Here is a 27,486-nt window from a genome sequence, read left to right as displayed (position 1 = left end):
GCACCAAGCTCTGATTGACAGCACGTAGTTCGAAATATATACACTAAAAAATGCATTAAGAACATTTCTGATCCTATATAAATAACAAATATCGCTTATAGTTCATGTTGACTTGCATCACTTCGGGCCAATCACCGCTGAAACAACCGAGCAATATGTCGTGATGCAACGAGCATATTTCTGCATCGACCGCGGGGCTGACTCGAGAACCCTCGAAGCCAATGACAATCAGCCAGTTTCTACCTGACCAAAAGTTATTGTTTCCAACATGCCTCCACATCAACTCTTCCAGAGGCTTGCATAGCTTCGCATAGAATATCCTGTTTCGCTGTCCTGGCAAGCGGAGAGAGACGCATGCATCCTCTGAGCAAATTGTAATCGAAAAATGCTCGTTGGTCGAAAAATTTGTATAAGACAGGTTTGAGAGGCGGATCATCGCATATGAAGATTAAATATATATTATAGCCTATTTGCGGTACTATTATCTGTATCGATAATTGAAAATGGGCCCTTTCATGGCTGTTCAGGACGGGGTCGAGTACGACTGCGCGGCAATCGACTCGGCCCACTTCGCCCAGGGACAAGCAGTCTCGCAGGCTAAGATCCCCTGGGCCAGTAACAATAAGTATGCTCGGTGGACGATCTACTACCTTGTGGTGCTCGTCTTCCTGTGCATTGTGCACCGATTGTTCACCCGGGTCAGTGACCTGAGGTACCAAAGCGGTCGGGCCAGTAGCGGACCCGCGTCATTCGTCCGAAGGCTCTTTGCCCTGGTTAGATACTTCGGGTACAGACGGTACCCAGCGATCTCCAGATATACTGCATTCCCATCGCAGGTTAACGTGCTGGCCGTTGTGTTCTCCGCGTTTTTGTTCATGCTCTGCATTGTCTTCATTCCGCACTTTTGGTACAGGGCTTGCTTCCAGTTCGGATCGCCTCCTTTGGCCGTAAGGGCCGGTATGGTGTCCAATGCTCTGACGCCGTTGATCTACACTCTGTCTGGAAAGTCCAATGTCGTCACGGCGCTCACTGGAATGAGCTACGAGCGATTGAACGTCTACCACCAGACTGTCGCCTGGTTGAGCTTGTTCTTTGCGTGGGTACACACTGTGCCCTTCCTGGCCCAACCGATGTGGGAAGGAGGTGCCCAATGGCTGCACAAATGGTACTACGACGGTATCACTGATATCTCGGGTACGGTGGCTCTTGTGCTACTCATGACCCTCTGTTTCTTTTCGCTGCGGTCGATCCGCGACCGCTTCTACGAGCTCTTCCTGCATTACCACTGGCCGGTCGCCATTGCCTACTTTGGCGTCTTGTTCTGGCACGACGGTAACAGTCTCGAGTCGTGGGCTTATCTGTGGGCGACCTTGGCCCTGTGGGGTGCTGGTCTTCTGTACCGATACTTCACCAAGACCAGCTACCTTAGTATCCGCAGTGATTGGTTTAGGACGGAAACAGCTACGCTAAGGGTGCTCCCTGACAAAGCAGTTGAAGTTCGCATTATCAGCTCGCGATTCCCGCACTGGAGACCGGGTCAGCATACGTTTGTGCGATTTGCTTCAATTCAGCCGCTGGGGAACCATCCGTTTTCACTTGGTTCCGTTCCAAAATACAGCCTGGACAAGTCGACTGTGGAGCTTCGCCTTATCGCCAGACCCTACAGCGGATTCACCAAGGTCCTTTATGAGCGGGCAGCCGCCAAGTCTGAACAGGAGTACAGGGTGTTCTGGGACGGCCCATACGGAGGCATGACTCGACGGCTTGAGGCGTTTGACGATGTCGTGCTCGTGTGTTCTGGTTCCGGTGCCACCGCTGCTGTTCCGTTCTTGGAGCATCTCTGCGGTGAGTTGAATGACGGCGTAGCGGCCAGGACTAAGCACATCCGGCTAGTGTGGGTCATGCGTAACTTGGGCACTTTTGCTTGGTACGAGGAGAATATTCAGCGGGTACTTGCTCAGCTTCCACACGGCGTCTCTGTCCAGGTTCAGGTTTACGTCACCCGTGAGGACGTTTCTACCTCGAGTGATGATAAAGAAAAGCACAGTGCTATTGAATTCATCCAGGGTAGGCCAAACATCGAGCAGGTTATGACTGAGTTTGCCTCGACCTTTGGTCCGCGAGCGGTTGTCATTAGTTCAGGATGTGAGGCCGTCCGATCGAGAGTCTCCAATGCTACGGCGAATCTTCAGATGAACGTGGTTGCCAGGCGAGCAAACGCGGCAGGTGTCGTTCCCGAGGAGATCTATTTGCACACTGAGACCTTTGGCTGGTAATTGATGATGAATGTTATGACCGTTAATCTTTTTCTATACTAATTTGATTTGATGTTTTTTCCAGTTTTTTTAATCTCTTAAGCTCCTATTTTCTTATTCAGTAAACAGCGAAGCGTAACTAGCTAATGCATCCATATCGACCTCACTTGTTCGACAGGCTTCAGTTCGACAGAGTACGTGCCGAGTGCTGCAGCTGTACGAGATCTAACCTTGATAGTCCAAAATGGGTGCTTTAACAATGTTAACTCATGCGAAACTCCATGACCTCACCGCCTTTCCGTCAAGTCGGAATCGTTATACCTTCCATATGATCCGCTATGGGTAACGGTTATGGGTACATGAATACTGGCCATGTTACATCCGGGCAATAGACTAACTTCGGCTTCAGATCAGCTGGATTTAATTTCGGCACTCAAATCAGTCTCAGAACAGCATAAAGTGTTTCGGCCAGCGTTCAGCGTCACATATTGGCACTCTCACCTGAGAGGTACATTACCGGTACTTTTAATTAATTTCGGACCCTATACACGTGCGGCGATATTCTATCGGAAGAATGGCATGTCCGACAAAACCCGTGATTAGCTTGAAACACCGAATTATACAGCGGTTTAGTCTACGGTGGGCATGAAACGTTGGCGATACTTGAGCATCTATGCGGCTCGTATTCGCGCCGCACCGGTTGGCATTATGAGACACCACCACACCTTGCAATACCAAAAAGTCAACAATCTTTAAAAGCCGAATACATAGTTAAAACGATTGTTCGGGTCCAAAAGGCTTAAGACTCGATTGTCTGCTGGTGCAGGGCGGTTGGGGATGCATGCATGTGGGACCGATGTCCTCATTTGAAGACTCAATTCCAACTGCGAATTTGGCTGATAAATACACTATCAAGGCAAGTAATACGTCTTAATTCTACACAGAGCATATCCAATTTGGAGGGCATGTGAAAGGAAAAAAAACAACAACAATAAACAATGCAAACGAGGGGGTGATGCGCTGACAATAGAGACCTCAATTAAACCCATCATATCGTACAGATCTCTGCCCCAAAAATGACCTCATGGACAACGGAACCCCTAGCGGGGTTTGCAAGTGAGGGGCTAGATGCCTGACTCGTCAATTGCCACCAAAAGGTACACGGTAAAACCGGGCAAAAACCGCTAAGTATAACCGAAACCATGGGGATCGAAACAGTTCATGGGGATCGCTAAACCATCACCTACTAGTTTCCTGTACAGTTCATCTCATTAAGAGCCGATATCTGCAACCAGCCAATTTCAATCGCAGCCCTGGCAAAAGAAATGAATTTGTACGGCAATCGTGACTAGTATGGACACCGGCAGAACGTATGATAATACGCATTGCTGATGCATCTCTCATGCAAACTAAAAGCAACTGAGACGAGCTGCAAAGGTAGGCAAAAAGGACAGTGTTATGATAGATTGATAGAGGAGGAGAGGACAAATGCGGATGGAGATTCTCGTGTATATAAATCCCGCCCCAAAAGACCCCAGATCCCTAATTCCAATTCTCATTCGGTATGCGCACGCTTATTGCTAAGCCCATCAGCGGGTTTTCAATGGAAGTTAGAGAACACGAAGAGTTATTGTCAGTCGAAGATGGCCCCTACCATCCTCAGTCCAAGGGCCTTGTCGAATGTGTGGACTACTTCCGTCCAGTGGAAGGGCACCCCCTCAGACCAAACTCCGCATTCCTATCATCAGTTATCACTTCCTCGTCATCCTCTTCAGGAGACTCGTTCAAGCAGTTGATTCATAGCTCACCGATCTCCAGCAGCTCGTCTCCAGTCTTGCCCAAAAGATCCAACCTCATTGATTTGTTAAATCCCAGCCACGAAGACGATGCAGGACCTACTGTCAAGAAGATCAAGAAGAGCGAGTCCAAAGAAGATCTCAGGACTGCACCAAACCTTCCACAAGCGAGGCTAAATCCTGCTTCACTCCAGTTGGAGGCGCTGGAGAGTAAGCCCTACAGACCGCTGCCCAAGACCATTGCAGAGCTCTTTGAGGAAGCCAAGCAGTACGACGCCGCCCGAGGGACTAGAATCTACAATGCCCTGCAGCAGGTGCAGTCCCGGTCCATCAGCCACACGTATAGCAATTCCCGGGCCAATCTGTGCGGCATAGCCAGAAAGCGCCTCATTAAGCTCGACGACGGCAAGACCAAATCCCAGGGCCGGCCTTTTGCCAAGGACATGATGGTCTACGTTCGGGTGTCTCCAGATATGCCCGCCCTACTCAAGGTGGCCAATAACAAGACAATGGCCCAGGACGCCCATCTGTTGCGGTTTGCTGACCTCAGCAAAGATCCGCCTGCTAAGCGGCGGAAACGCTCTTCTTCTCCGTCCCTGTCTCCTACTCCCGAGTTGAACGAAGAAGCTCCAATGTTTGAAACGCGCCAGGGCATGCGGGTTTGGCATTACACGCGCATCCGGGAGGCAATTGAGTACGCGACCGGTGTGAGAGAATACACATACGTGCAGGTCATACGTGCGTCCTCAGAACAGAGCGAGAGAGACAGACAATTGTGCGAGCGGCAGAAGGTCATGAAGATGGTCACAATTGAGCCCCCACCAAGCCCGGTCCACAACGTCGTATATCTCAAGAGCGAGGTCTGCTACCCACGGTACAAGAGCGGCATGACGATCCACATCGTTCCATACAAGACGAATAACAAGTTTGCTTATTACACGACAGATATCCTCAAGGACATGGAGGAATTGATGGGCATTGACCCTAAGTGCACTTTTTATTGCGACCCGACCATGCTGGGGCTCTCGGAGACGCCAATGGAGCTTCGGTACGAAGCCCGGCTCTTGTGCCACCAGGTGAGCCTCATTGAGCCCAAGGAACACGGCGCTATCTCAGATGCACACCACGAGCTCAACAAGGTGATGCGGGAAGAATACAGGGCACTCCGGAGGAGACTGGGTCACGCAGAATCTGAGCATTCTGCTGCAGGAGCTCTGCTCTGGATGGTCAAGCATCCTAAACGCAAGCCCGGTTAAACTGGGAGTCGTTATGAGCGGGGAAGAATCCATCAGTCTGTCCTGCAGGGGGATTAATATAATTATTGTGTCAAATGTAGCCTGGTATTACAATTAATAGATGGTCATGAGGATGATCTCTGCAGCCGCTCTTCAGTTCTTCCCTTTATATGCTCGTTACACGCAATGCAAGGAAGGTGGCTGTGGGGAACTTGTTGAGCCCATCCAACGAAGATTGCTATGGGGGAACTTGTTGAGATTACTCAATTGCGTAAAGACCCACTGCAGTAGAAACGACAATGCCAACGGCAATTGAACTCCCTTGAGCCGTGCGCAGACCCCGACAAATTGTAGCATAATATTGAGTTCCAAAAGCGGCTCCAATGAACAGGACCAACATAAGGGTCTCTAAGCAGGACATAGCCCCCAGGAACTGGAGCAGGTCTGAGTTGTTACCGTGGTAGTAGCAGAATCTAAGGTTACTATACAGCTCTTTCAAACAATAGAATACAACGCCACCGTGGAAAATGTAATTGGCGAGAGTGACTGCGGCCTGGTTAATCAAGCCGCCCATGGTTTTTATTTTGGTTACGGGACGCACCATGTATCCGTCATGGGTATTAATGGCTGCTGCAAAGGCATAGTAGCATACAGTCACTACCATCATAGCCAGATTGGCTCTATGAGCATTAAGCAGGGGATTCATTGATAATTTTTTTTTCTAAATGTCCGACGGCAATACCTAGGTAGTAAATGCAGGGGTATAGTACTCTATGGTTGTGTGTGTCGTCATATTCAAATTTAGGTGATGTGTTCCCAAAGACATACCGAAGGACCCAAGTATGACCGATCGCCAGGGGACCCCGTCGACTGAGACGGAGGCCAGAAAACGGCTCAGAGAATTCTACAAGCTTCAAGAAAGCAAGCAAGAGGCGTCCGTAGCAAAAACTCCTACTATCGCGGACTCTGTGCCGTCTAGTAGTAGCAGCAGCAGTCTGGACGATGAGGCCGAGACTTCGTCAGCTCTAGACGAAGTGGCGGATGCAGACGCATTCGTCAAGCAAGTCCTAGCAGAAAGTGACACTAGAGAGCTACTGAAGCAGGAAAACACCGTGGTGGAAGAGCTTCGCACGCTGGAAAGTGAACAGAAAGCGCTTGTTTATAACAACTACAACAAGCTCATCACTGCCAGTGCGACCCTGCAAGGGATGGCATCGCGGCAGCAGGACAATGCTCGAGAAGACTTAATTGGCAATTTGTCGCGTATTAGTGATATATCTAAGCGACTGCCTCGGCTGCAATCGACTGAGGACGATTCAGGCGAATTGACTACAAAGCTGAACGTTCGGCATGCTGCCAGGTGGGTTCTGACTATTGAGAAGAAGCTGGGATTGTTGATTGCCCAGAATAAGCGTGATGAGGCTATATTACAGGGCCAGCAGGCTATCAAGTTGTTTGATTCGTGGATCGATTCTTCTCCAGAGGGCGATAAAGAGATAAAGGAGCTGTCAATTATCCGAGACCGCTGTCAAACTATCCTCAGGGAGATCTAACCATGCAATTTCTATCCCATGTCATTCCCGTATTTCCGGAGCTTTCAGCATGTCAAGGGGGGTAAACTGTTACGACCCGCTTTTCCCACAAACAAAATTTCTCGCATGAAACCAATGAGGTCTGATTCATTTACAATTATTTATTTATCGCTATAGATTGAAAGAATATCGTTGCATTCTACCATAGTTCAATCCTCCATTCAAGCAGAACCTCCGCGAAAGCGGAGCCCCAAGAGGGGTTTGAGGGGATTGGCATTTTGCTGCACTCGCAGCGTATTCGAGGGCCAGCCCTCGAGCTCCCGTAGTTGGGGGCTCTGCCCCCAAACCCCCGTATGACGATGCCTGGTTACGTTTTCGTAACGCTGTAACAAACTCCCAACAACACTCCCGTTACAAAGTCTCACACCCATTATTCCATGGTCTAAAATGTAGTCTGAGGAATACCAAAAGGCCCATCCTCAAGCTTCAACTCGTCAAGGAGTAGTCCGCGCAAACTGATATATCATAAAAATCGTCAATTGTTGAATTGATATCGTATATACAAGGGGTCCAGGGATTGTTGAATAATCCCGGAGTGGTATATCGTAAACTTCGTAAACTTCGTTAATAATAAATACCTTTGACAGTTGATGTCGACAGTTGATGTCATGAATAAACGTTCAGCCAGTAAGCCGTTAAAGATGTTGCCAGTAATCACATTACAAGCCGTTGAAGATGTTGAAAATGCCCAGTGCGTCCTGGAAATCGTTGTGCACAATGTTGATGAGGTACCATTCCTTGGACACCGTGTCAATCAACTTTCGAGACGGCGAGTCCGCCGCAAATACGTTGGCCCACTCCTCGCCGAGCCGGAATGCCTCGTCCTTCCAGGCCAAGAACGAAATCTTCTCGACGACAGTCGGCTGGATGACCTCCTTGCCCGGGTAGATACCCCAGGTGACAGCGTTTGGTCCATCCACGGTCGAGTTGGTCCGCAACTCACCATCCTGCTTAACAACATAGTACGTGACGTCCTCGTTTTTGTCACAAGCTGCCACAAGCTGCTCGATCTTGTCTGGCGAAACAAACATCTCGAGATAGGCCTTCTGGTAGACATAGCCGTTCGAAGGACCCCAGCCATGGACCGGGTGGTTCGATCGTACGCCGTTAACGGCCGGCTGAGAGTTGATGGTCAGGAAACCGCGCTTGTTGAGATCAATCAGCTGGTGCTTGATGGACTCGATCTCATCGGAGATGGGCTGGTCGGACCACGGCAGAGACTTGATTTTACCGTCAATGTAGCCGGCAAACAGTTCGCCCAGGTCCTCTGGAGTCGCTGGAGTGCCCCACAGTTCAATTGCTTTGGTCGCAGTCTGTCTCATGAGCACACCGTACCGCTCAAGATCGCCAAACGCCGGGGATCGCGAATCGCCCCATCGTCCGTTGGGGAACTCATCCCACTCAGCAGTTCGCGAAACATACGAGTGCTTTCGGTTCTTCCAGAAGATTGGTCGCACCGTCTCCTCCTTTCGGCCCAGTGCCAGACTCTGTCGCCACGGCAGCGGCGGAGTTGGCCGGCTCGAGTTGATGGCCTTGGAAGCAACAGAGTCAGTATCCACGAGCCCCAGCCGCTCAAGGACCATGACGGTCGACTTTTCCAGGTTCATAGTGTAGAAATGCAGGTGGTTGATAACTCCGGATTCCAGCAGCTTCCTGCACATATCAGCCACTAATTCCGTCCCCGCCTGTCGTACAAGCGCATCATCGTTCTTGATGGGCTCAAGCTTTTCGAGGAACTCCTTCGGAATGTTGATGTCACACCAGGTGGCCCGTCGCATGAAGCTGGCATAGGTCGAGATCGGCATGATACCGGGGATGATTGGCACGTTAATACCGGCCTTTCGGCACTTGCGAACCCATTCAATGAAGTTCTCAGCATCGTAGAACATCTGGGTAACCACGAACGACGCTCCGGCATCGACCTTTTCCTTGAGGAACGGGATCAAAACGTCCGGATTTCGCTCATCGGGGTCTCCCTCCGGGTATCCCGCAACGCCAATATCGAAGTAATCTCCGTAGTTATCTCGGATATACTTCACAAGGTCCTTAGCGTAGGAGAAGCCGCCTTCGACAGCCTCCCACTCTCCGCCGACTGCTGGCGGGTCCCCTCTCAGGGCGAGGATGTTCTGGCATCCGGCGTTGTAAGCGTCCTTAAGAGCGTTCTCAACCTTCTCGGTGGGCATTCGCGTACAGGTCAAATGCATACAGGTCTCGAGCCCGAGAGCCGAGTGAGCCGTCGCGACCATCTCACAGGTCAAATTGGACAGGCGGCCTCCGGCGTTCCAGGTGATATCAATGAACTGGGGACCGAGGTCGTACATTCGGTCCATACGGTCGTAGAGGTTCTGCAACCCCTGGGAGGTCTTGGGCACAAAGTACTCGAAGGAGAAGGTTGCCGGATCGTTCTGATCCCTATGGGCCTGCAGGAGTTTCTCGGATACCTTCATTTTTTACTATTACTTTTAGGCGATCCTTTCTCTATATTTTTTTAACTTCTACGCAGAGAGAGAGAAACCACAGAGTGCGAGTGAAAAAGGAGAAAAGCGAAACTACTGTAGGGGTAGGAAATATGCCAATTGATGCCACTCACCGTTTATCTTGCAGCTACGCTGTATTACCTGCCAAATAGTACTCAACACATGTGTAACGATACGTTCTCCTCACTGCATATTATTCACTACCAAGCTCCTTCGCCTAGCAATTAGTCACAGTAAAACCTCCGTTCTCGCTTAACCGGTTTCGCCCCGCACATCTCCGGAGAAATCTTTAGAGCATGGGCCTGGACTTTTTTTATAGTCGATTTATAATTATAAATATAATCCACTTTGCTTGGTTAGACTTGGCTATGAAGTTTAATTCTTCTGTTTAATGGCTTAATCCTCGATTTTTTCAAAACTTTTCAATGCCCCACCATAGCCCCTCACGCCGATATCGGATGAAAAGTTAACAATCATGGTACATGTTAAGTTAAGTTATGTAGTTAGAACAACAAGCACGTGCAATTCTATCACGTGATTCTCTATCCAGCCGCGCACCATGCGGCGTCTCTCTTCCTGGGGGCCAGCCCCCCAGACCCCCCGTAGCTCCGCTCCGCGGAGGACCTCTAGAGTTTATGTACTACTGGGGGATCTGGAGCATTGTATGAAGAGAAGAGAAGAGTGGTAGGTTAGCTTGAAATAGGCACAGAGTGAATTGGGGGCCAGCCCCCAAACCCCCGTAGCTCCGCTCCGCGGAGGACCTCTAGAGATGGCGTACTACCGGGGGAAGGGGGGGTTTGGGGGGCGCTAGCCCCCCAACTAAGGGGTCTGGGGCAGCGCCCCAGGTATTCATTTTGTAGCTATAGCTAGCTAGCCGCGCGAGCCGCAGGAGCCGCACCCACCTAGTTAGCCGCACTTGAGACGTAACCGCGCATAACTGGGATGGAAGGAAAACGGCTACAAATCGGCGATAAGCGATAAGAGCGGTTATAGCTTTGGAACTGGCATTATCACAGTGAAAAAGAAAGCCTTTTACTAGCATAATATAACTGTATTCAGCTAAGAAGAAGACAAAAGGACGGCTGCGGACTCCGATTTGAAGAAACCGAGGATTCTGTCACAATGAAGTTCATCTACAGAACGAATGCGACTACAATTCCTAGGTATTAATTTGTACGCGGTTTTCGTCATACTGTTCAATACGCAGCACCGTTAGGCATCTGTTTCGTGTCGGGTTCCGTTATCTCCGGGGTAGCGCACGGACCGAGGATTAGAGAATCTCATGCTGCCGATATCAAGAGTTGTGTATGTTTGAGCAATCAACTAGCTCCGAGGATTAGTCGGCAGAAGATCGGTGATGGATTTCCAAGCATGCATTTTTGAGCGATTATCATCATCGAGGTCAGCACACCTCTCAGCGATCATCATCACCGGTGTCAGCACACCTCTCCACAAAGTACGCGTCTCTGGGCAATCAATTAGATTTAGCCGACTCATTTCTAAGCAGAGTCCAAGGAGTCAAAATTCAGCCGCAGGAAAGCCACCCCCACGGGGATTCGTGATATTCACCGATGTCCTCCGATGTCCACCGATGTCCCCAGCATCATGTCCTGTGCTTAGTAATAACAAATTAGTGGTACCGCCGCAGCACTCAAATGGCGCAATTCCATTAGTATAGAATCTTGAACCAGCAGTATTAGTGCACAGTTAGCACAATTGATGAGATTGATTGACAGAACTATGATTCTAAGAACAAATAGACGAGTCTTGGCCGATTCCTCCCGTCACAAGTGGCATAGGTACAATACCCATGTATCACCGGTATATGGCAGATGATTGATGATGTGATAGATGTGAATCGTACGTATTTCAATGGCAGGTGATGTAACCCTGGTTTTTTCCCCACAGATATTGGCATGAGCTGAGTACTACAGGGTACATTGTACCCTTAATGCCTAAGACCCCCTTTCCATAGAGGGTAGTCAAGACAGTATATACCTTCTATCCGTTTCAGCCACACCACCCCTCCAACTTCTGCCAAGCAGGGCTAAGCAGGGCTGAGTACCGATATACGACAAATTTCACCGATATCATAGTCCTAGAACCAAGTTAATCTCATCAGTTGTTCTACATAGCAATATTATCACACTATCATCTTCAAAGAGTAAAAAACAAATATCAGCTAACATTTACACATGGTGATCGCACTCCGATGAAGAAGACCGACACCATAGCTTTGAACCGCGGTAGCAAAACTCTATATCGGCTCTGGCAATTATTACGCCCGTTGTTCATGCACAGGCCCCTGTCGAGGTACATCTACAGGAACCCCCCATCAAGTCCGCTGATTCTCGATTTGTATCATACCATTAATCGTCCTCAGTTCTGGACTTGGCTTAGTAACCCGGGACTCCTCCCGAAAGCAGGTTTTTCCGGGGGAGAATGGGGGACCAGCCGCTCATCTCGGGTCGTGGTTCGGAGAGGTGTGAGGCTTGGCCAGGTGAGACCTCCATTCGTCCAACCAATGCTCATCTAATGACAAGCTACGTAATCCAGAAATATGGCCAAGCTGCGTAACCCATCAGAATATGGAAGAGTTCCCTCACGCCTTGAGCAGAGAGAAAAAAAAAAAAGCAGCAAGGCGGCATACGGCGTTGGCATGAAAAAAATGTAAATGCACCAAATGTACGTATACCAACCAGCCTCACATAAGGATTAGCAGTGCAGCCCGGAAAGGCGCTTATTGTACATATTCAAGTGCGGCTTTGGCAGCCACCGGAGAATTTGATCCGATCCGAGGATGATCGAAACCTAAGCGACTAAAGGACTTTCATGCATCAGCGAGTCATCTCTGGTAGGGGCCTTCTATGCCGAGGAGAAGGGCTTGGATGGGGCTGAACCAGGTTTCGGTTTCAATATCCCGGCGTCGGTCTTCTTCTCTGTAACGGGTAAAACTGCCCTAGTCTGCTGCTATATAATCTATAATCCCCCCATCTGTCTTTTATCATCACATGGCATATTAAGATAGGCTTTTTAATATATATACCGCGCTTCGTTATCCTTTATATTTATTTACCATAGATCAACGTCATAGATAGTTGATCTGATCGCGGTCCTTTGGTAGATACCCTTTGTCCATAAGTATTATATATACTATACCTGATAAAGTCTTACCTCTCTTACTAAGATAATCGAACTATCTCCTGAGATAGAATACTTACCTCTTACTAAGATCGAACTATCTCCTGAGATAGAATACTGACCTCTTACTAAGATAAACGAACTATATCGTGATAATGCTGAACGAATCAATGCCAATACCGTTCATAGGAAGCGGAGAGCCAACCAGCACAACCAGCGACCCACACAGACAAGATGACCATAATATCGTCCTGTCGTCGACCCACACAGCAGTCCTATCGCTCAACCTGACAGAGTCCCACATCTTCCTGCTGGGCCTAACGCGAAATGAAATGTACGAACAAGAGTCCGCTATCCTGCGAGGATCGCTCGTCCTTCGAGTTCTCAAACCCACCAAAGTCAAGTCCATTATGCTCCGCTTCAAAGGAACTGCCAAGACTGAGTGGCCTGAGGGCATCCCACCCCTAAAAGTCGATATCCTGGAAGACTCCGTACTGCACATGCACGAGTGGGACTTCTTTGACGCTAGCTCTCCACTGGCTGAGTACTCCTCGGGGGCTCATTTAGTCAAGTTCGATAAGACGGGAGACGACGAAGCATGCAGCGATGAGAGCGGTTCATCCACTCCTCTACTAGGCCCAATTACCAAGGGCATCACTAACCTGCTCAGAGGCAAAACAAACATTCAGGGCTATTCCCAGGTGAGCCATACTCCGTTTGAATCGAACGATTCCTCGCTGGTTGGGCTGCCTGACCTCTCTCTGGGTCCCCACCGAAGCTTTTCCAAAGAGGAAAAAGTCCAGGGAAACACAAACTCCCGGGGCTACCGTGTGTTCAAACCAGGCAAATATGTTTACAACTTTGAGCTCCCCCTGCCGTCGTCTCTGCCCGAAACAATCGATGCCCCCTACGGATCAGTTAAGTACGTGCTCGAAGCATCTGTCGACCGGGTGGGCGCCTTCACCCAGGACCTGCATGGGATTCACGAGATCCCGCTCATTCGAGGCGCCAGTTATTCCAACGTAGAGGCCAGTGAACCAATCACGCTCCATCGGGAGTGGGACGAACGGCTGTCATACGATGTTATCATCCACGGTAAGCTCTTCCCCATTGGCGGCGACATTCCAGTGAGCTTCCGGCTACAGCCGCTCAAAGACGACGTTAGGCTGCACCGTATCCGTTTCTACGTCTCAGAGAACGTCGATTATTACTGTCGCAACCGAAAAGTCCATCGCATTGAGCCGGCCAAGCGATACCTCGTCAAGGAGTTTACTGCAGGCTCAATCGAGCATTCACTCCTCAACGACTCCAAGGGCCAAACCGACCTCGACTATAGCATTCACATTCCCAAGAAGTTCACGCACGCAGCGCTGCAGAACCGAGTCGATTTCCGTCGCAACAAAGATTTGCTCAATCTGCATCCAGACACGACATACGGCAACATCAAGTCGCACCACTGGATCAAGGTCGTCATGAGAATATCAAAGCACGATGAAGAGCATGACCGACGAAAGTTCTTTGAGATTTCGATTGAGTCCCCTATAACGTTCCTCCACCCAGAGTGCACGACACAAAACATGGTGCTCCCCAATTATTATAATGTATGTGGTGGCAGCAATGGCGTGCGATTCGCACGTCATGGCTCCGTCATTGGCACGACGCTATTCAGCGAGCCTCCGCCACCATACAACCCGCCGCCAGACTACACTCCAGCAATCAGCCGCCAGCTGACCCACGAAGCCGTTTCGCTGGACGATGACCATAATTCGTCGGATGAGGAGGAGATCGTGCCGCACCATTCTAATGACTCGTTTAATGGCTTCCAATTTAACTTTACGACGACCCGTAATAAGCACCCCCAGCCCCCCAACCGGACTGGGCCCAGGGACCCAATCAATGTTTAATTATATGTAATGATGTTATGACTTTTTAACCTTGCTATTATTGGCGACGACCGTTTTGTAAGCTATTATTAGGTTCGCTCAACTTTCTATTATTGAGCGAACGTTGTTGGCATCCAATTATTATTAGGTTCGATCAATGTTCAATTACCAGTAACAAGCGAACTTTTACAAGTTATTATTAGGTGCACGCAAATAGATTATTATTATTATTATTATTATTATTATTAGGTGCAATTTGGACCTCAATTGGAAGGTGCCTCGGGTATTTGAACTCTATTATTGAACTGATATATTTGTATCAAACGTCAAAAAAAAAAAGCTGCAAAATCACCATGAACAGTCTACCCAGTGGTGTATGGCTCATAGTTTTGGAATACCTCAGGGAATATGACTACGGTACAACGTTGACAGTCAGATATGGAGAGTCCAGCCAGTCCGTAAAACCTTGGATGCTCTCGCGGACAGCCTGATTTGCCTAGCTTGCCACATTTATTACCCTAATAGAAGAGGAAAGCGCACCACCCGTAATAAAAATTCAGTCTCTTGGATGCGGTTAAAATGGCCGATAGCTCTGTACGATCATCGCAATGCGACATATATTTCACAGCCTAAGTATTTCTGGAGACGATAGAGACTCAAGCTTATACTGCAAAATTTGCGGACCGCTACAACGTGATTCATAACATTAGATATGCATACAATCTTATTGAAGATCACAGAGGTGAAGGCTTCATGAATTCCAGTAACGAAGTTTAAGTTATCCGGGCTTTGTCCACCTGGTGGGAAAATAGGGATGTTGGCATCAATGTACTTCTTTACCTTATGCAACGACTTGCAACGGACTTTAATCAAGAAAACTATTATACAGAACGCCGTGACCTGGGCTTTTTGTTCAAGATACCCCAATTATTAATTGACTCCTCTGCCATGTCGTGAGTTTGCCGTTTGCGAGGTGTTCCAGGCCCTGTTACCGCCCTCTCGGGGTTTAAATCACTGCTCACTTCATAATCACTCTTTCTTGGTCTCCCCCGGCCCCGAATTATAACCGTCGCCTCATCACCATTAATACTAGTCTTTATTGGTCTCCCCCGGCCCTGCTTTATCACATCCTCACCAATGTTACTCTTTCTTGGTCTTCCGCGTCCTCGTTTTTCGACCGTTATTTCTTCACCACTAATATCACTCTTTCTTGGTCTACCCCGACCCTGTTTTATCACCATCGCCTCCTCCTCACCAATATCACTCTTTCTGGGTCTCCCCCGGCCCCGTTTTTCGATCGTTCTTTCTTCGCCATTAACTATCGTTTCTTCGCCAGATACAACCTTTCTTGGTCTCCCGCGGCCCCGTTTTTCGACTGTCGTTTCTTCAACATTAACAACCTTTCTTGGCCTCCCCCGTCCCCTTTTTTCTTCTGTCGATTCCTCATTGTTAACAGCTTTTCTTGGTCTCCCCCGTCCCCTTTTTTCTACTGTGGGCTCGCCACCATTGACAGGGACAACCTTTCTTGGTCTCCCCCGGGCCCTTTTTCCTACTGTCGGTTCTTCGCTATCATGAATCTTTCTTGGCCTTCCCCGGCCCCTTCTTTCCTCCGCCATTTCTGCAACAACAATAATCTTTCTTGGCCTCCCACGACTTCTTTTTTCTGCCGTTTCTTTACCATTAATTGTCGTTTCTTCATTATTGGTGGTTTCTTCATTAGTGGCAGTTTCTTCATTAATAGTCGTTTCTTCATTAATGGCCGTTTCTTCATTAATGATTGCTTCTTCACCATTAGTGACCGTCTCTTCACTGTTAATGGCCTTTCTTGGTCTTCCTGACCGCCCTATCTCTGGGTTACGCGTCCTCCTAGTATCGGTACTCCTTCGGCGCTTGGATACGCTTTTAGCGCTGTTTTGAGCAGACTCAACCGCAATTGGACCCTCTGATATCCTTAACATTTCTCTAATCGCCACCGCTTGAGCATAAAGATCGTTCATCGTATCACGCATGACGTCTAAATGTTGACTTAGTTTGTCCAATCTGGCTCTGACCTGCAGCTGCTCGAGTTCCTCAGTGTCACAATCGGAATCCTCCGCAGAGCATACAATACATTGACAACTTTCGCGATACCGTGCTGGCATTCTATTATATCGCACTGCAAGTCCAGCAGGAGAACTGAGATCTGAAGAAGAGTTTCCGAAGCTTTCGTCTGGTGGGGCTGAAGAGCTGGCAGTCGCGGCATATGGCGAATAGGAAGACATTTGACTCGTATTACGTGTAATGCCGTCTTGATTAGCGGCACCGCTACTCCGAACTGCCGATGTTGGTGCTGATACTGACATCGGACGTTGATGTTGAGGTTGATGTGGGGTGTTTCTAAGTCCCACCATCATCCACTCAATTTTTTTTATATCTTATCAGATCTGTTTCCCGCCATTCTTTCAAAGCCAGGATACCTTGCCAAATTTTCTCTAGATCCAGTTGATTTAATTGACGCACTCATATAATATTAGCTATACGTTCTTGACATGTCGTTACCACTTGCCGAGTTTTTGTCTACTGATCAACTTCACCGACTACCGTAACTTGCCGTACTTAAAATATTATAAACGTACAATCTTTTGACTTTTACTGGTTACGTACTCCTCTTTGGAACTAAAACTTTCTCAGGTATTAATACATGTACTGGGATTCAATTTTTGAATGCGTTGATCGCGTTCCGCGACGTTATACTTCAAGGTGCTGCAATCTTAATGTCCTTATATCCTAATCGCGACATTTGGAAACACAAAGTTTTTCAATATCCAGATTTCACTGAAAACGTTCAAAAAGTCCTTGATATTCATGAGCATGACGACATGACAAATCTTTGCGGTATTGCCAGAAGTTAATTCGCAGTTCCAAGGACTTTATTCGACCTTGGAGACTATCAATTGCATAGTCCAGACCCATGGACGCCGCACCGAAGAAAAGATTGATGCCATATCGCAAGCTATATCTTCAACACCACATGCGGCATCTGGCAATTCTAATAATGGCTTACGTGAAGCTATTGAAAGAATAGAGCAAGAGCAAAGGTCATACAGAGAAAAGCTAAGGTCAGTCAAGGATGGTCCAGGATCGCTATTCGCCAAAATGCAGTGGCTATGTAACAACGTTGAAGCCGCTAACCGCCGCCAATTCGTCATTACGTCGAACGGACCATCGGTATCACTGCAAACGTCACCGACCAACACAGATACTATTCTGGAAACGAACCTAGAGGTGGCATTTACTCCTGCGTTTTCGATGAACAAAAGAGATATCAACAGAAGTGTTGAAATGGCATACAACGAATGGTTTTATGGAGATGAAAGTACACCGGCGATAGCAAGCGTCAAGGATCCATTGCGCTCTTTGTGGGCTCAAGAGTCTGAAGGAAACAGAAGGTGGTACTTACGACGCAAGCTGCTTATAGATGAGCTTGGTTGGCTGTTGAAAAATGAGGTAGCCCTATCCTACATATTTGAGCATACGCAGCAGCTGGTGGATCAACACCATAATGGTTACTTACATGGTCTCCAACTCGAAGTCAGTGCGGCAAAGGCTAATGGACAGCATCGTCTAGAGAATATTCTTAATGGGTATCGAACCCGAACTCAACATGACTAGCTCCAATTAGGGTTGTTACCAGGTACTAGGAATACTATTTGTTATAAAAATAACTGGTATCTCATGGTACTTTCAACGAGCATTATGTAGTTTTGCTAGGAGACAGAGCAAGATGCCTTACGAGAGAGGTAAAACGGCCTTCTTAGCACGGCTTGCACCCTTTTACACGCGCATTACCTGCTAACATCAAAATTCGTATGCATAGCACACACAGTACAATACAAACTGAGTACTAAAGAATTATAACCATGGTACTGCATGCTACCGTATTTGAACTACATGTACTTAGCACGATGATGGACGATGCTGCCGGTAGTTTAACTACCGGTACAGTACCTTCAATAAATGCGCCTAAGCTACCGGGGTATTTTCCAAGAGAAATTCGGTAACGAATACCTCAATTTACCCAGTGTACTAGTATCTGTTTTACTGAATATAAAGCTCCACGTGTAAAGTCCACACATTCTCCATAGCCACGTGTAAAGTTCACCTAGTTCCGTAATCGCGACCCGCTTATCACCCCCTGAGTTGACGATTTTCAGGTGTCCCAACGGCGTCCCACCGACGACCCACCAATAGGCCTGCCCCGAGGGACACGTTTAATTAATACCCCCTTTCACCGGTAATAGTCTCCAAAAAACGACAGTTGAGGGCCCAAAGAAAAAAAGAATATACCAAAAATGGAGCTGAGCGAAGACAAGATCTGGATAGATGGATGTTTTGATTTTGCCCATCATGGTCACGCTGGAGCGCTGCTCCAGGCTCGACAATTGGGCAACGAGCTGTTCGTCGGGATCCACACGGACGAGGATATCCTCGTCAATAAGGGCCCTGTCGTCATGAAGCTCGAGGAGCGAGTCATGGCGGTAGATGCCTGCAAGTGGAGCACTCAGAGTGTCCCGGGCGCCCCCTATGTGACAGACCCCAAGGTTATGGACCAGTACGGCTGCAAATACGTCGTCCATGGTGACGACATCACGACTGACGCTGATGGTAACGACTGTTACCAGATTGTTAAGGATATGGGCCGATTCGTCGTGGTTAAGCGGACACCCAACATCTCAACGACCGATCTGGTTGGTCGTATGCTTGATCCGACCTCCAGGGGACACCACCTTGCTCGGGAAGACGAGCAGTTCAGGGCCCCCGAGGCTCTTGAACGATTCAACAGGTACGCTTCTGGTCGGGATGGCAAATCCAAGGGCAGCGCCGTTTATACGTGGAGCGGGACTCAACTGGAGCAGCTGGTTGCCCCGAGCGAGGAGATTAGCGCGAAGCTGAAAAAGAAGGTGTTTTACGCTGACGGGGCGTTTGATCTGTTTTTTGTGGGCCACATTGAGTTTTTGAGACTTGTGCGGGAGCTAGCTGATGAGCAGGGCGCTTCTGTTGTAGTGGGCGTCAGCGATGACCTTACGGTCAACCGGGCCAAGGGAGTCAACTACCCGATCATGAACCAGTTTGAGCGGGCATTGTGTGTTCTCCAGTGTCGCTATGTTGATGCTGTAGTGCTGAACGCTCCGTGGGAAGAGAGCGGTGAGTTTTACGAGAGCCTAGGCGTGTCCAAGGTGCTGCATGGCCCGACACCACTGGATAATGATGATTTGCACCACTACGCTCTGGCCAAGAGCCAGGATATGTATGGCGAGATTCCACGGCACAGGTATGCGGAGATGAGCACGCGGACGATTGTTGATCGGGTTCTTAAGGCGAAGGAGCTTTATGAGGAGCGGCAGAGGAAGAAGGGTTATAAGAGCCAGCACGAAGAGAAGCTGCGCGACGCTGAGCTTGCCTTTGCGTAACCCTTTGTAAGCCTCCTTAACCTCTTCTAAACCTTTTCAAAAGTTCTTCTGAACGTCTTCAAAGCTCTTCTGAACCTGTTCAAAGCTCTTCTAAACCTTTTCAAAAGTTCTTCTAAACCTCTTGTATAGATGTATTTATTCACCAGCCATTCCCATTAATAATAATAATAGCTTATAAAAAGTTCGCTTCACAAATGATTGAGCTCACCTAACAATATCTTATAAAAACTTGGCTTAGAACCGGTAATTGAAAATTGTGCTCACCTACTGTACCGGTAGTACACTTATAAGAAGTTCGCCTAATAATCGTCGCCAATGATAGCAATGTTAAAAAAGCCATCACCAGGTACGGCTAAACCGCGTCTCATCGATCCCTGTCGCCCCAAGCCTGCTTCATATCAGGCTCTTCACGAGTTTAGCTGTGTGCTTTGGGGGGCCAGCCCCCCAAACCCCCCTTAGCTGGGGGGAATCCCCCCAGACCCCCCTTTACTCCCTACCAGGCTTCCAGTTGTGTAACAACATGGTTCATTGGTCGTGACAGAATATTGTCATTGGTCGCGATAAAAGTCTATTGTAACAAAAGCTGGGACCAAAGGTTGCTGCGGCTTGCTGCCAACGCTTGTGACTTATGTTTGTAACGAAATATTGTCAACGCTTGCCCCAAGATTATTATCGGTTGGTAACAAGTCCTTCAGTAGTAACGGATTGTAACAAGTAACGGATTGTAACGAACTGTTCAAATTGTTGGCGAAACAATAGATTGTTCATAACGAAATGTTAACGATCGTCGTCGGTTGGTACTGTAACGAAAGTTTGTAACAGATTGTAACAAAGCGCTTAAAGAAGTGTAACAAAAATTAATGGCCATTTGTTACGCATTGTAACACAAAGATATTTTTTGTGAGTAAACAGACTCTGCAAACATATAACCGTACGGTATCAAATAACCGTGTATGGACTAACCTATGTCACCAACATGCCAATTCGAGCTCCGCATAGCGCCATTTGTATATATCCTCCGCGCAGCGGAGCCCAAGGGGGGTTTGGGGGGACTGGTCCCCCCAAGAATAAAAAACCAAAAGAGAAGAGAGGTCACGACCCCCGTCTACCAAGATTCATCTTTCTGATTTCGCTGCGCAGCTGCTCCTCCTCGTCTTCATCCTCGTCTTCATCCTCATCCTCCTCGCCAGCCCCGTCGTCAATCGGAGCATCCTCATCCTCTTCTTCCTCAGGCTCAGGGTACCCGCCAAGTCGCATGACTATCCGGTCGACAATCTCGTTAAAATCCATCATACCCCCCAAACCAATGTCGCCAAACGTACCCACGACCTTCTCCGTCGGTTTGAGGATCTCAATCCACTTCATATCCTCCTTGATGACCATGAGATGTCGCTTCGTCGCTGGGTGATTGTACGCATAACTCAACATCGCCGGAGCAATGAGAATCGGATACTGGGTATTCCAGGCGCGAATTACGTTAGTCAACAGGTTGTCGCATAACCCCAACGCTATTTTGCCCAGTGTGTTTGCAGTTAACGGTGCAATTACCAAGATATCAGCCCATCTCCTTAGCTCAATATGAAGCACCGGATCCGACCGACTTTTCCACGTTGACCACTCATCATCATCCCTCCAAACAATGATGCGAGGCGGTAAATCGCTCGGAGAAATGAACCCTTCAGCCGCTCGCGTTAACACGACCTGAATCGCCACACGCTCGCGCCCATATATGTTCTCCAGCTTGTTGATGATCATCTTGAGCTTGCTCGTCGAGGCAGACCCCGTCGCACCCAGCAGAATATGCAGCTTCCCGTCCTCCTGTGGCAGCCGTGGGTCGTGATTTGGCACCTCTACGGACTCACGCCGGGGCTCCTCCTCCTTCGCAGCTTCTCCCGGTGGTGCAATGGCCGCCACGACGGCCGGAGGCGGCGAAACGCTCTGGGTCGACCCGGTCTGGCTCGTTGTACCGGATCGCGACCGCGACGCGAGTCCCGAATGGCCAACAACGTCGTCAAGCTTGAAGTGGGCATGCACCGACGGCTTCTGCATGTGGCCCACCGTCTTCGCTTCGCGATGCTCCTCCGAAGACGGCTTGTTGAGAATGGGCTCCGGCTCCGCCATCTTCTTCGCCTTGTCCAGACCAATCGGAAGGTTGTCCAGCTTAAACCCGGGCTTGTTGCGTCGAGCCGACAGACTCGCGCGCAGCGGCTCGGACGCCTTGTCTTCCTCCTGTTGTTTCGCTTCCATGGCCTATCAACTCCATCCACCGCCTGCCAACGTGAATGAGGGGGGGTTGGAGGGGCGGAATGTGGGACTTTTCTGGCACCCGAAACCCGGGGTAAGCGCTTATGTAAGCGGCGAGCTGCACGCACGCCATCCCGCTAGTCCGCGGTCTTCTTGCGACGATGGACCTCGAAGCCGAGGGTTTGACGGAGGTTGTAAGGAACGGGGTATTATCTCCGCGAAGCTACTCCTTAGGGGTGAATATGGGGGGACCAGTCCCCCCAAACCCCCCTGTAGCTCGGCTTCGCCGAGGGTTTTCCTCCAAGAACGCAATTCAGATCATTCGTCGGTTATTTTCGTATTCCTTGTTGGGGGTTACGTTTGTTAGAGTGTATATGGATACTTTTCGTGTGCGGCTAGTGACATCTTTATAACCACAAGATAGTAGTGAAATTATTTTAGAGAAACCAATTCTGGTAATAATGGTGCAATCATTGACCTTGCTACGCAACCAGTGTTATTTTTTTTTTTGCTCAACAATCCAGTTGATACATTCTGAATAATGTCTTCACATTGTTGGTACTATAGGAGTAACTTTCGGCCTATGGGACCATAAGAAGAATTGATTCATAATTACAGTAGACAATACACTTTGAAACACGAAATAAAGTACCACACTACCTAACTGTACTTGCATCTGTTGTGGTATCCCTTTGGGAAACCTGCCATTACCTCTTATTATAATCAAAGAGTACCGGCATTACTTAAATCAAATCAATCAGTACGATATTACCTTGGAAATCTAACGAAACTGTTACTTCCCTAGTTACAATTAATAATAGTCCAAATAATAGTCCGAGGAGATCTGTCTGTTTAGCGCATTGTGTGTCGTATGCTTGCTCTGGCGTCAGCAACTGATTTGGTACACAAACTCCGAGGATACTCGAGACATGAGTCACATTGAGTTACAATTGTCAATAATGCAAAAACATTATCGCCATCCGTTTGTCTATCTAGCACACAAAATAATCTATCCGGCGTCTATTCAATCTAATACCGAGTGTCCACTAGGGTTATAAAGGTACAAGGGCGTATACTCGCGTGCCGCGAGTTAAACATACGGCTTTAATGGACCTGCAGGGATCGACGTATTGCATGCGTGCGGCTCTGCAGATCACGTATTCCACACTACAAGTGGCTGGATTCATGGCAACTTCAGCAAGTCTTTATGTAATAATATTACGGCATATTACCACATTAGATAATATCATGGTATATTAAACAGCCATATTTTATAACTATTGGCAATATTATGGCTTATTCATAGCTTATCTGACAAGTACATGGTACAATTTGAAAGGTACACTACCGATATTATGGCATGTGCAACAATTATTGGAAATACTTTACTGGGTAGCATATTCATCAAGTCCATATGCGTGTTGTCATATCCAGGTACATTTATCATCAAGAGATAAGATTCATGCCCTGTTCAACAGTCGTCCTTCTACGTATGTACCGTGAACTACGAACCGTATTGGTACCAATAAGTCACCGGTAACTACCGTATTAGTACCGGTAATATTATAGCATAATCAACAGTTCTCTATACACCAGTATTGCCGGTAACATCATGGCATATTCAACAATACTAGTATTGCCGGTAATGGCATACTCAACAATACCAGTACATGTATTACCGGTAATGGCATATTCAACAATCCTATCTACACTCATAGCTCAACAATTCAACAGCTTTCGCTTTTGTAATTATCAGCCAAAATTTTACGGTAAAACTACAACTTTTTGAATGCAGGTAGGTCATAAATATTCAATAATTACAGTAGCTTCGTTATAAATAATAGAGGGATTTGAAAAAAAACAAAAAGGACTAGAATGACCGGCAATCAGATTCACTCTTCTTCTTCAAAAACCTCCTCCTCACCCTCGGCCCGGGTAATTCTAGGGTTGAGCTCGGGGTGGTTGCCCGACGAGTTGGACCGTCGCCGCGTATGATGGAAGTTAAACTCGTCGCCCAGGTACTCCGTATCGTCCGCCTTGCCCCAGTTGCCCCGGCCATGGCCGTCCTTCTTGATCTTGGTCGGGTCAGCGTCAGAGTGACCAGACTTGCCAAAGTACCGGGGCAATTGCTCCCCATCCGCGCCCTCGGCCTCCTTATACTGGTTTCGAACAGTTCGAGCCATGATTGTTGTCTTGTTTGTTGTGTAGTAAGCTTCTTTACTGAGTTTTTCTTTCTCGAGAAACCTATAGAGACAAACAGTACTGCTTTTATAATCCCTCGATACACGCCCGGGGCGGGCTCTATAAGTTTCCATGCATTTCTCCACAAAAACAAACATTATTGCACCCTCGCCTTTGTTCTGTGGGGTGATTCAAACATCCCCCTGCCACACAACCCTTTGGCGGGGATCACGCAATGCCGCGGGCTCTCCCGTGACATCATAAATCCGCAAATTAGTCACAGCCTTTACTCTATACGTGTCATTTTTCACTTCATACTCGATCGGGTGCTACACTAAGTACATACAATAGTACGTAGATTTAATGCGCATTTAATTATAGCCTGCTGGATTTTTTTTACCTCATCGCTTACTTACTGTATGACGTGCGTACAGTGTGCACAGCCTCTCGTTACGCGCTCTGTGACGCGGGGGGGTTTATTAAGGCACACGTGACCGTTGACGCCGGTAGGCAACGCAAAGCAATGCACGTGACCTATAGGTCACGTGCTATAGGCTCCGCCGCACTCCGTGCTTGGGGGCCAGCCCCCAAACCCCCGTGGCTCCGCTTCGCGGAGGGCTTCAACCACTGTGCGGACTCTGAACTCTTGGTTCCTTGGCTGATCCTTGGCTGAAGCGTACACATTATGTTGTGTTACAATTGTTAATATTAGAGCAAGTACTTGGCGTGGGTTGTGTACTGTAATGGCGAGATTAACCATGGTTACGCGATACGTAGTGCAGCATGTACCCAGTTGCCGTAGTTACCCTACGCCACTCACCACTCACCACTCACGAAATACCTCTATCTTGGATTCATATTTACTAACATTACCCTAATATTACGTACTACGTATTGAGTATTACGTAGTAGACTATACAATGCAATTGCTCATATTGCTCAATTGCCATGAAGAGTCATTACTGAGCCACTATTAACATCCGCTATTGGGCTCCCCTCTTCACCCACACACACTTGGCGGCCTCCCAGTCCCACTTGCCACAATACACTCGAACTACCAACTAGGAGAACAGGCCACTGGAGTAACGGAGTAATACGGAAGAACAGGCCACTTGTTGACTACTGGAAGAATGCCGTAAGGCCACTGAATATACCACATGAGCTGATTTACAGGAGTTAGTTAAGTATCACGTGACCTTCTCGGAGGATCAGTGCCGCGATTAGTCAAAGTCCACGTAATCGCATGAGCCGCATTCCCAGTACGAGCCATTACTAATCGAGCGAAAATTATTGCATGTCGTTCGCGATATCGGCATTACTAACATTACCAAATCCTTAACGACGCCCCGGTTGAAAACGGTTTAAAGAAGCCCAAAGTCAACGCGAAAAACGTTTTTCAAAGAAGGATAAAAAGGTCAGGAGAAGAAAAGAATATGACTTTGGAGAGCGCTATTTTGATCCTGCTGCCACCAGCCGTGGTTTCGCAGCCCGAAGTCGTTCAAGGCCTTTTGGAAGAGTTCAAGCAGGTCAGCGGAGCATCCAACGAAGCGATCCATAACCAGGTATTGGATCGAATCACACAGGAGGCCGTCAAGCTGCCTGACAGCAAGTTTGAGCGTGTTCATTTGCTGGGCGATTCGACGACAACCCTTGATTCGCGGACGCTGGAGCTTCTCTTCGCATCGATGGCCCCCGGAGCCCACCTGAGCGGGCCCATAGACCTCAGCGACCCTCTGCCTGGCCTCATGGTCGGGTTTGAACAGACCGATGACGGTAAGCAGCTGCGGAAGCCCGATTCGAAGGGTGTGACCCCCGTAGCTGTGTCGTTTAAGAAGAAGGCCAACGGCGAGGGCAAGAAGAAGATGTTCCAGTTCAAGCGTCTGAATGACATTCATCTTGATGATGATGACGATATTATTGACGAAAATGCGTTGCTTGACGATGGGGATCTGCCGCCAACCATTGTCATTCCGGCAAAGTGCGACCCGGGTAACGGCAAGAAGAGACGCAAGGCGTGCAAGGACTGTACTTGTGGGCTCAAGGAATTGGAGCAGGAGCAGATCGAGGAGCAGCAGAGCAAGCAGGCGAGCGTAGTGTCTCTGGCAGTAGACGAGACTGCCGAGATCGATTTTACGGTTCCAGGCAAGGCTACGGGCTCCTGTGGCTCCTGTGCCTTGGGCGATGCATTCAGGTGTGACGGGTGTCCGTATTTGGGCCTTCCTCCGTTCAAGCCTGGTGAAGTGGTCAGCATTGCTGATCTTGGCGGCGATGATCTCTAACTGCTAACGACGAATATTAATGTACTAACCCCGAAAACTTGCAGCATTCGCATCATTTATTTAATTCTCTCTGGATAATTGGTGAGAGAAGGTTGTATACGTATCGCATATATATATATACCATGGTATATTGGATTTCCAGTTGACGTTTGACGAAAATTGCAGCTGGTATGTAACTATTGGTGGCTATAGAAATTTTACTGTTTAAGCATTGCCATAGTGGAATTATGGAACCTGTACCGTGTAACCAATTGCCATATTGGAATCATAGAACTTGTACCGTTAACCGGTTGCTATGTTGGAATTATAGAACTTGTACCGTTGACCAATTGCCATATTGGAATTATAGAACTTGTACCGTTAACCGGTTGCTATGTTGGGATCATAGAACTTGTACCGTAAACCAATTGCCATATTGGAATCATAGCCTGTACCGTGTAATCAATTGCCATTGAAATCATGGAACTTGTACCGTTTAATCAATCGCAACTGTAACTACTGGTAACTGTAGGTACAAGTTATAAACCATTGAATATGTACCATTTAACCAATTGTCAATCATAGAGATTGTAACATTTTTGCTTAGCCAATTATAAGTACAGCACCAGTTAATTGTACTACCTGGTGTATTGAAATCGTAGACTACGTTATATCCTGACCTCCCTCCGTTCGGAAAAAGCGGTATATCCGTGTGATAAGTACGTTAGCTACATTGGGAAACAGACATTGTACAGCAGGTAACTCGTACCTCTAAGCTTGGAATGATACACCTAGGTAAAAAAAACCCCGCCAAATACTACAGCTCCAGTATTTGTGAAAAAAGATCGGCAATAGAAGATATAAACCCTTCAAGACGCCTCCTTTCCCATTGTCAAAGGAATGAGGGCGTCATTACTTTGATGTTGCCAAAAGGGGAAATTGGCATAATCAGCCTGCCTCCCTTGGCAGGTGAA

At 48.1% G+C, this 27,486-nt stretch overlaps 11 protein-coding genes across 11 annotated transcripts; 7 read left to right on the top strand and 4 right to left on the bottom strand.

The window, feature by feature from the left end:
- Positions 1–503: 503 nt before the first annotated feature.
- FRE7 (ferric reductase family protein) lies at positions 504–2,276 on the top strand (the record flags this gene model as incomplete). The annotated part of the gene is made up of 1 exon (XM_076686981.1): positions 504–2,276. The coding sequence occupies one exon, from the start codon at positions 504–506 to the stop codon at positions 2,274–2,276; it is 1,773 nt and encodes a 590-aa protein (XP_076538818.1).
- Positions 2,277–3,858: 1,582 nt separating this feature from the next.
- Positions 3,859–5,307, top strand: TRVA0_047S00914 (uncharacterized protein; the record flags this gene model as incomplete). The annotated part of the gene is made up of 1 exon (XM_076686980.1): positions 3,859–5,307. The coding sequence occupies one exon, from the start codon at positions 3,859–3,861 to the stop codon at positions 5,305–5,307; it is 1,449 nt and encodes a 482-aa protein (XP_076538817.1).
- An 821-nt stretch (positions 5,308–6,128) lies between these two features.
- Positions 6,129–6,839, top strand: TRVA0_047S00892 (COG1/VPS51 family protein; the record flags this gene model as incomplete). The annotated part of the gene is made up of 1 exon (XM_076686979.1): positions 6,129–6,839. One exon carries the CDS (start codon positions 6,129–6,131, stop codon positions 6,837–6,839), a length of 711 nt encoding a protein of 236 aa, XP_076538816.1.
- A 698-nt stretch (positions 6,840–7,537) lies between these two features.
- MET13 (methylenetetrahydrofolate reductase (NAD(P)H) MET13) lies at positions 7,538–9,325 on the bottom strand (the record flags this gene model as incomplete). The annotated part of the gene is made up of 1 exon (XM_076686978.1): positions 7,538–9,325. The coding sequence occupies one exon, from the start codon at positions 9,323–9,325 to the stop codon at positions 7,538–7,540; it is 1,788 nt and encodes a 595-aa protein (XP_076538815.1).
- Positions 9,326–12,651: 3,326 nt separating this feature from the next.
- On the top strand, positions 12,652–14,400 carry TRVA0_047S00848 (arrestin family protein; the record flags this gene model as incomplete). Its single annotated transcript, XM_076686977.1, has 1 exon — positions 12,652–14,400. The coding sequence occupies one exon, from the start codon at positions 12,652–12,654 to the stop codon at positions 14,398–14,400; it is 1,749 nt and encodes a 582-aa protein (XP_076538814.1).
- Positions 14,401–15,260: 860 nt separating this feature from the next.
- On the bottom strand, positions 15,261–16,721 carry TRVA0_047S00826 (uncharacterized protein; the record flags this gene model as incomplete). The annotated part of the gene is made up of 1 exon (XM_076686976.1): positions 15,261–16,721. One exon carries the CDS (start codon positions 16,719–16,721, stop codon positions 15,261–15,263), a length of 1,461 nt encoding a protein of 486 aa, XP_076538813.1.
- A 793-nt stretch (positions 16,722–17,514) lies between these two features.
- Positions 17,515–18,030, top strand: TRVA0_047S00804 (uncharacterized protein; the record flags this gene model as incomplete). Its single annotated transcript, XM_076686975.1, has 1 exon — positions 17,515–18,030. One exon carries the CDS (start codon positions 17,515–17,517, stop codon positions 18,028–18,030), a length of 516 nt encoding a protein of 171 aa, XP_076538812.1.
- Positions 18,031–18,710: 680 nt separating this feature from the next.
- On the top strand, positions 18,711–19,829 carry ECT1 (ethanolamine-phosphate cytidylyltransferase; the record flags this gene model as incomplete). Its single annotated transcript, XM_076686974.1, has 1 exon — positions 18,711–19,829. One exon carries the CDS (start codon positions 18,711–18,713, stop codon positions 19,827–19,829), a length of 1,119 nt encoding a protein of 372 aa, XP_076538811.1.
- Positions 19,830–20,921: 1,092 nt separating this feature from the next.
- SIS2 (phosphopantothenoylcysteine decarboxylase complex subunit SIS2) lies at positions 20,922–22,076 on the bottom strand (the record flags this gene model as incomplete). The annotated part of the gene is made up of 1 exon (XM_076686973.1): positions 20,922–22,076. One exon carries the CDS (start codon positions 22,074–22,076, stop codon positions 20,922–20,924), a length of 1,155 nt encoding a protein of 384 aa, XP_076538810.1.
- Positions 22,077–23,965: 1,889 nt separating this feature from the next.
- TRVA0_047S00738 (uncharacterized protein) lies at positions 23,966–24,388 on the bottom strand (the record flags this gene model as incomplete). Its single annotated transcript, XM_076686972.1, has 1 exon — positions 23,966–24,388. One exon carries the CDS (start codon positions 24,386–24,388, stop codon positions 23,966–23,968), a length of 423 nt encoding a protein of 140 aa, XP_076538809.1.
- A 1,299-nt stretch (positions 24,389–25,687) lies between these two features.
- On the top strand, positions 25,688–26,533 carry DRE2 (electron carrier DRE2; the record flags this gene model as incomplete). The annotated part of the gene is made up of 1 exon (XM_076686971.1): positions 25,688–26,533. The coding sequence occupies one exon, from the start codon at positions 25,688–25,690 to the stop codon at positions 26,531–26,533; it is 846 nt and encodes a 281-aa protein (XP_076538808.1).
- Positions 26,534–27,486: the final 953 nt, after the last annotated feature.

The sequence above is a fragment of the Trichomonascus vanleenenianus genome (genome assembly GCF_965637985.1).
Source record: "Trichomonascus vanleenenianus strain CLIB 3782 genome assembly, contig: TRVA0_047S, whole genome shotgun sequence".
Classification (NCBI taxonomy): domain Eukaryota; kingdom Fungi; phylum Ascomycota; class Dipodascomycetes; order Dipodascales; family Trichomonascaceae; genus Blastobotrys; species Blastobotrys vanleenenianus.
Note: the sequence above shows the minus strand (reverse complement) of the source record. Positions and strands in the feature narration are given on the sequence as shown.